General features: G+C 44.1%; 1 protein-coding gene across 1 annotated transcript in view; it reads right to left on the reverse strand.

The window, feature by feature from the left end:
- DRG1 (developmentally regulated GTP binding protein 1) overlaps nucleotides 1-8,381 on the reverse strand; it is a 38,189-nt gene that overhangs the window by 2,058 nt on the left and 27,750 nt on the right. Inside the window, exons 7-8 of the mRNA XM_017868991.1 lie at nucleotides 5,430-5,597; nucleotides 5,039-5,161 (exon numbers count right to left, since the gene is read on the reverse strand). Coding sequence (XP_017724480.1) covers nucleotides 5,039-5,161; nucleotides 5,430-5,597 — 291 coding nt within the window. The remainder of the gene's footprint in view (nucleotides 1-5,038; nucleotides 5,162-5,429; nucleotides 5,598-8,381) is intronic.

Consider the following 8,381-nt stretch of genomic DNA (forward strand, 5'->3'; position numbering starts at 1 on the left):
AGGCGGGCGGATCACGAGATCAGGAGTTCAAGACCAGCCTGGCCAATATAGTGAAACCCTGTCTCTACTAAAAATACAAAAATTAGGCCGGGCGTGGTGGCTCACGCCTGTAATCCCAGCACTTTGGGAGGCCCAGGCGGGCGGATCACGAGATCAGGAATTCAAGACCAGCCTGGCCAACATGGTGAAACCCCATTTCTACTAAAAATACAAAAAATTAGCTGGGAGTGGTGGCACACACCTGTTGTCCCAGCTACTCGGGAGGCTGAGGCAGGAGAATCACTTGAACCTGGGAGGCAGAGGTTGCAATGAGCCGAGATCACGCCTCTGCACTCCAGCCTGGGCGACGGAGTCTCACTCACTCTCAAAAAATAACACACACAAAAAAAACACAAAGCACAGAGTAAGGGATTGATGTGGTCAAGGACATGAAGGAAATGGAAAAGGGATAAGTGTTATAATTAATTAGGCCTGAAGCTGAAAGTTTTCTATTATTAAGACAGTTGTACCAGCCTGGGCAGCATGAAGAAACCCTAACTCTACAAAAATAGAAAAAATTAGCCAGGCATGGTGGTTTGCACCTGTAGTCCCAGCTATATGAAAGGCTGAGGTGGGAGGCTTGCTTGAACCCAGGAGTTCAAGGCTGCAGTGAACCACAATTACACCACTAGACTCCAGCCTGGGCGGCAACAGAACAAGACCCTATCTCAAAAAATAAAAATAAAGATAGTTGTGCTATAACTAAAGAAAAAGAAAAAAACAGTAAAATAAGGAGCAAATCCTGTTTGCTTCGATATGTTTCTTATCTGAGACATTTTCTCCCCTTTTAATTCCCTGGTAAATTTAAAGTTCTGAAGGTTTGGAACAGTGTTTTGCCACCATAGAAGGAAAGAGCTATATATAAATCTACAAAGTTTGAAAAGGACAGTGTTTAACTTTTACAAAAGTCATCTTTCCCAGTTAAAGTAACTGCCAAAGCATAATGTTTTGACTGGTGGAAATTAGCACTTACATGTCGAATATAGTTGTTTTATATATAAGGATCTGAAGGTCAATAAAGGACTTCACTCTCTCAGTACTCTTAGGATCAGAAACAAGTTTTGTTTTTTGTTTGGCTGATTTTTTGAGGCAAGGGTCTCAGTCTGCTGCCCAGGCTAGAGTACAGGGGCATGATCATTATCATGGCTTGCTGCAACATCAACCTCCTGGACTCAAGCAATCCTCCTACCTCTGCCTCCTGAGTAGCTGGGACCACAGGTGCCTGGTACCATGTCTGGCTAATTTTTTAATTTTTGATAAAGACGGGGGTCTCACTATATTGCCTAGTCTGATCTCACACTCCTGGACTCAAGCAGTCCTCCTGCCTTGGCCTCCCAAAGTGCTGAGATTACAGGCGTGAGCTACCACACCTAGCCCTATTTTCTTCTTTTGTTTTTAACCCTTTTCCTATTCAAAAAAAAAAATGCAGCGGGCACAGTGGCTCACGCCTGTAATCCCAGCACTTTGGGAGGCCAAGGTGGGTGGATCACGAGGTCAGGAGATCGAGACCATCCTGGCTAACACATGGTGAAACCCCGTCTCTACTAAAAATACAAAAATTTAGTCCGGTGTGGTGGCAGGCAACTGTAGTTCTAGCTACTCGGAAGGCTGAGGCAGGAGAATGGCATGACCCCGGAAGGCAGAGCTTGCAGTGAGCCCAGATTGCACCACCGCACTCCAGCCTGGGCAACAGAGCAAGACTGTCTCAAAAAAAAAAAAAAAAAAAAAAAAGAGGAAGTCTGGGTGCAGTGGCTAGTGTCTGTAATCCCAGCACTTTGGGAAGCCGAGGCAGGAGGATCGCTGGAGCCCAGGAGTTCGAGACCAGCCAGGGCAACACAGGGAGACCCTGTCTCTACGAATAAAAAAAAAAATTACCTGGGCATGGTGGCACACATCTATGGTCTCAGCTACTCAGAAACTGAGGTAGGAGGATTGCTTGAGCCTGGGAAGTCGAGACTACAGTGAGCTGTAACAGAGCCACCACACTCCAGCCTGGGAGACACAGACCCTGTCTTAAAAATAATACTAAGTGGGAAGGCTAAAATGAACCCTGTAGTATTGAACTAGAATCAGAGGTAACAGTATACACTCATGGTTTTTAGGAAAGATGGATAAATGGATAGTGAGGAAGGATAAGACAGAGAAATACAGATGTGTATATAAGCATCATCAGTATCCATACATGTATTTCCTAACTTTATTTGCTAAGAGGGCCTACAGGCAATGATAACCTACTTGCTAACAATGAGTACACTTAGCACCCACATCTTGAAAATTGGAGCTCCTTGGAGAAGTGACTAATTTCCAGGGCTAGTGCAGGTGAAAATCAATGTCATTTGGGAACATCTAAGTATTAACAGTACCAAAAAGTAAGGAAAGGCTGGGCACAGGTGGCTGATGCCTATAATCCTGTACTTTGGGAGGCAGAAATGGAAGGATCACTTGAGCCCAGGAGTTTGAGAAGCCTGGGCAACATAGCAAGACCCCATCTCTACAAAAAATAAATGGCTCATGCCTGTAATCCCAGCATTTTGGGAGGCGAAGGTAGGCGGACCACTAGAGCTCAGGCATTGGAGACCAGTCTGGGCAACACAAGTCAGACCCTGTCTCTACAAAAAATAATAGAAAAAACTAGCTGGGCATGGTGGCGCACACTTGGGGTTCCAGCTACTCAGGAGGCTGAGGCAGGCTGAGGCTTGAGCCCGTGAGATCAAGGCTACAGTGAGCTGTGATTGTGCCACTGCACTCCAGGTTGGGCAACAGTGAGACCCTGTCTCAAAAAAAAGCAGCTTATCAAAAGAACACGGGCCAACATGAAGGAGTTCCTAATGGCCAAAGCTTTGTAATAACTTGAGCAACAAAATAATAACAGTGTTAGATTACATCCTGTAGAATAAAATAACCAAGAGCTCATACGAATAGGAATTATGAGTTAAATAGGGGAAGTGGTAGCTCTAACATACAGAAGTCCAATAAATAAACATAAAATAAAAAAGGAAAATAAAGAATCACCATTAGGCTAGGCGCGGTACCTCATGCCTGTCTGTAATCTCAGCACTTTGGGAGGCCGAGGCAGGCAGATCACCTGAGTTCAGGAGTTTGAGACCAGCCTGACCAACGTGGTGAAACCTCATTTCTACTAAAAATACAAAAATTAGCCAGGCATGGTGGCACACGCCTGCAGTAGTACCAGCTATTCAGGAGGCTGAGGCAGAAGAATTGCTTGAACAAGGGAGCCAGAGGTTGCAGTGAGCTGAGATCACGCCACTGCACTCCAGCCTGGGTGAGAGGGCAAGACTCTGTCTTAAAAAAAAAAAAAAAAAAAAAAAAAAAAAGAAAAAAAGAATCACCGTTAGGTAAACACCATAGCCATAAATGTCACACACAAGCCTCACCAGTAGATGCTAATATCAGCAGGCAAAAATTTGAAGATAAACAGGACTTTCACAATCTCAAAAGTACCCCAAGATACTTATCAAATACGTAGAGAAAAATACTATCTTCACAGCAGAGAAACCCACCCTATGCCAACATAACCAAGTAATCAATGTGAATATTATCATCAGTAAGGTATATCAACATCATGAATCTCATGTAATGATACACTGAGAAGAACACATCATTATTTTTGTGGTATTCTTACCAAAAATACATAATCTCATTTCAATCATAAGAGAACACTGGACAAACTCAAAATAAGGAACATTCAATCAAATAACTAGTGAACTCTTCAAAAGCGTCAAGGTCATCAATGACAGTGAAAGTCTAAGGAAATATTATTGGTAGACTAGAACACAAGAAGACTACAAACAAGTAGATGCCACACAGGTTCCTGGAACACAAAATAGACACTAGTAAAAGAAAAAGTAATAAAATTCAAATAAGGGCTATAGTTAACAACATCATACCAATGCTTATTTCCTGTTTTTGATAATTTTATAGTAATGTGAGCTGTTAACATTAGAAGTGGGGTGAGAGATAAAAGGAAACTCTTTGTGCTATATCTGCAACTTTGCTGTAAGTCTACAATAAGTTCAAAATAAAAAATTAATATGCTGGGCATAGTGGCTCACACCTACAATCTTAACACTTTGGGAGGCTGAAGCAGGTGACTCTCTCGAGCTCAGGAATTCAAGACCAGCCTGGGAAACAAAACAAGACCTCGTCTCTAATAAAAATTTTTTAAGGCCGGGCATGATGGCTCGTGCCTGTAATCCCAGCACTTTGCAGGGCTGAGGTCGAGAGTTCAAGACCAGCCTGACCAACATGGAGAAACCCTGTCTCTACTGAAAATACAAAATTAGCTGGGTGTGGTGGCTACTTGGGAGGCAGCTGAGGCGGGAGAATCACTTGAACCTGGGAAGAAGTTGCAGTGAGCCAAGATCACGCCATTGCACTCCAGCCTGGGCAATAAGAGCGAGACTATCTCAAAAAATAAAAAATAAAACATTAGCCGGGTATAGTGGTGTGCACCTGTAGTCCCAGCTACTCAGGAGGCTGAGGCAGGAGCACTGCTTGAGCCCAGAAGATTGAGGCTCCAGTGAGCTATGATCGCACCACTCACTTCAGCCAAGGCAACACCAAGACCCTGTTTCAGAAATAAAATAATTCTTTTTTCAACCTGTGTCATCAGTGAAAAATACAAGAGATTAGGGAGGTTTTGCCCATGTTTAAGGTTTAGAAGGGGGCTCAACACCCAGTAGAGGCCAGTGTGACATTGGCAGGAATTATTAATATTTGCGTTTGCCAAGAGGAAGATGAAATAATAAGGGAAGGTCAGGTCTATCTGTGTCATCAGGTTTCCTGACCTAAAGAGGTTTCTAGAGCTCTTCCTATTCTAATTAGGCATGGTTTTAAGAAGACACTGCAGAGTTCTAGCCAAGCAAACATTTCAGTAGCCTCCTTCCTGCCTTTTTAAAAATGCCATCCTAAGAATTACTAGTTAGTGAAACTGGTAACTTATAGGAAAAAGGAGGGACCACATGCCCATGATACTTACTATTTAAATTCTTTGATAAGATTTTTATGAATCTTCATGCAGAAATCCTCCACTGTGGTCCTGGAGTATGGAAGCACCACTGGGGATGTGTAATCTGGTAACTGGCCTTTGGGTTTGGTGTAACTAGAATAGAGAGGGCATAAAGATTATCACCTTCTTAGAATATCTCGTGTTGAATGTATAGCAACCCTCCATCACCCCTGATATAAGACCAGGACAACCTCCAACCTGAGGGAAAAAGTGTCCTCAATATGACCTAGTAGATAATAGGGACCAATTTACTTATATTTTCAAAAAGAGCCAGATTTTGTTAATGAACTCCAGAAAGTATCATCTTAGGACAGTCTGGTTTAATTCCTACAGCAACATTACCCTATCCACAAAGACTTACATTCTCACTAGTTTCAGATAGTCCCAGATCTTTTCCAATAGGTCATCAAAATTCCAGCGGTGATGGGCAGAGATGGGTACACAGTGAGGCACCTTATAGATGATATCCAATTCCTCAATGGAGATTTGGTCAATCTTATTTAACACATAGATACAGGGGATATAAACTCTACAGAAGTTGAAGAAAAACAGGGTATTAGTGTGGAGTTGTTGACAAAACTGTCAGACTGTTGAACAGCACACCCTCACCCAGACCCAACTGGCGCTCTCAAGAGGGATCATAAGTAGCAGATCAGCCAGAAAAAGAAAAAAGAAAAAGTGAACTATGGGTTGAAAAGTAACAAAAGTCAGGCCCTAGTACCAGACATAAAGCTAACTGCTGGGAAAGCATACTGCAGTGGAAAGAACACAAGCTTTGAAGTGCTCAGACTGATTCTAATCCCAGCTGGCCCTCCATATATGCAGGTTTTGCATCCTTGAATTTAACCAACTGCAGATCAAAACCCACAGACACGGAGGGTCAGCTGTACTATAGCATTTTATATAAGGGCCTTGAGCATCTGCAGGTTTCATTATCTGCAAAGGGTCCTGGAAGCAATCCTCTGTGGATATGAAGAGGTGATGTTATGTATCCCTAGGAAAGTCACTTAACCTCTGAGTCAGTTTCCTACATGGCTGTTTTAAAACATAATTTATATTTAAAGACTAAAAAATGTTTTATTTATTGGTACAATAAATAATATTTATTGGTAAAAATGATATCGCATCTACCAATGTCATATTCCTAGTGTCCAATGAATATGACAGCTAAGGTTACTAATGATTAGGCAAGCCACAACTTCTCACGGTTTAACAGCCTCACTTGTAAAATGCCTAACTGAAAACACTGGCTTCTGTTTGTTTTCAAATGAGGAGTAAATACACTCATCCAACATATAGGAACAAATGACTAGGAGAACTAAAAATATTATATGCGAACGCTACAAGTAATTTTAACAGTGACTTAACTTATTAAAGTCTCAGTAATATTAATGGGCTGGGCATAGTGTCTTATGCCTATAATCCCAACACACTGGGAGGCCAAGGTAGGCAGATTGCTTGAGTCCAGCAGTTCAAGACCAGTCTCGGCAACATGATGAAACAGTATCTCTATAAAAAATACAAAAATTGGCCGGGCGCGGTGGCTCAAGCCTGTAATCCCAGCACTTTGGGAGGCCGAGATGGGTGGATCACGAGGTCAGGAGATCGAGACTATCCTGGCTAACACGGTGAAACCCCGTCTCTACTAAAAAATACAAAAAACTAGCCGGGCGTGGTGGCGGGCGCCTGTAGTCCCAGCTACTCGGGAGGCTGAGGCAGGAGAATGGCGTGAACCAGGGAGGCGGAGCTTGCAGTGAGCTGAAGTGAGCTGAGATCCGGCCACTGCACTCCAGCCCAGGCGGCAGAGCGAGACTCCATCTCAAAAAAATAAAATAAAATAAAATAAAATTAGCTGGGCTTGGTGGCACACGTATCCATAGTCCCAGCTACTCAGGAGTTTGAGGTGGGAGGATGGATTGAGCCTGGGAGTTCAAGGCTGTGGTGAGCCGTGATCACACCACTGCACTACAGCCTGGGCGACAAGAGCATGACCCTGTCTCAAAAAAAAAAAAAGTAATGTATCATGAAATAGATATTCAGCTACATACTCTTAAGATGGAGAAAACAGACACAGCCTGGCCCGCTCAGACTTCTGTAGGACACAGCCTATAGGACTTCTCAGGTGGATTAATTCTGGAAGAGCAGACTGACCTACTACTCTCTTCAACTATCACATGACAAAGATTAGGGGGCAGCTTAGTTTAAAGCAAGTAACTGAAATGGAGAATTTCATAGAAGGGGGCTGTAAAAGAAAAAAACTGAAATGGGGAATATGACCATCACAATTAAATTTAAAAGCAAGGAAAGATGTCAGAAATCAAAACGAATCCCTCAGTTTAGAGCTAAAGAAACCAAAGCCAGCAGGCATGGTGACTCATGCCTGTAATTCCAGCACTTTGGGAGGCAGAGGCAGGCAGACTGCCTGAGGTTTGAGACCAACCTGGCTAACATGGAGAAACCCCATCTCTACTAAAAATACAAAAATTAGCCGGGTATGGTGGCGGACGCCTGTAGTCCCAGCTACTCGGGAGGATGAGGCAGGGGAAGTGCTTGAACCCTGGCGGCAGAGGTTGCAGTGAGCCAAGATCGTGCCACTGCACTCCAGCCCGGGCGACACAGCAAGACTCCAAAAAAAAAAAAAAAAAAAAAAAAACAGGGCAGAGGCCAGGCACAGCGGCTCATGCCTGTAATCCCAGCACTTTGGGAAGCTGAGGCAGGTAGATCACCTGAGGTCAGGAGTTCAAGACCAGCCTGGCCAACATGATGAAACCCCATCTCTACTGAAAATACAAAAAATTAGCCAGACGTGGTGGCAGGCGCCTGTAATCCCTGCTACTTAGGAGGCTGAGGCAAAAGAATCGCTTGAACCCAGGAGGTGGAGGTTGCAGTGAGCCAAGATCGCGCCACTATACTCCAGCCTGGATGACAGTGAGACTCTTGTTTCACACACACAAAAAAAGTCCACTATCATTTAAGATAGTAGCACAGGGCCGGGCGTGGTGGCTCAAGCCTGTAATCCCAGCACTTTGGGAGGCCGAGGTGGGCAGATCACAAGGTCAGGAGATCGAGACCATCCTGGCTAACACGGTGAAACCCCGTCTCTACTAAAAAATACAAAAAACGGCCGGGCACGGTGGCTCAAGCCTGTAATCCCAGCACTTTGGGAGGCCGAGACGGGTGGATCACGAGGTCAGGAGATCAAGACCATCCTGGCTAACATGGTGAAACCCCGTCTCTACTAAAAATACAAAAAACTAGCCGGGCGATCTGGCGGGCGCCTGTAGTCCCAGCTACTCGGGAGGCTGAGGCAGGA

This window comes from Rhinopithecus bieti, unplaced genomic scaffold, assembly GCF_001698545.2.
Source record: "Rhinopithecus bieti isolate Rb0 unplaced genomic scaffold, ASM169854v2 scaffold_4666, whole genome shotgun sequence".
In the NCBI taxonomy this organism is placed as follows: domain Eukaryota; kingdom Metazoa; phylum Chordata; class Mammalia; order Primates; family Cercopithecidae; genus Rhinopithecus; species Rhinopithecus bieti.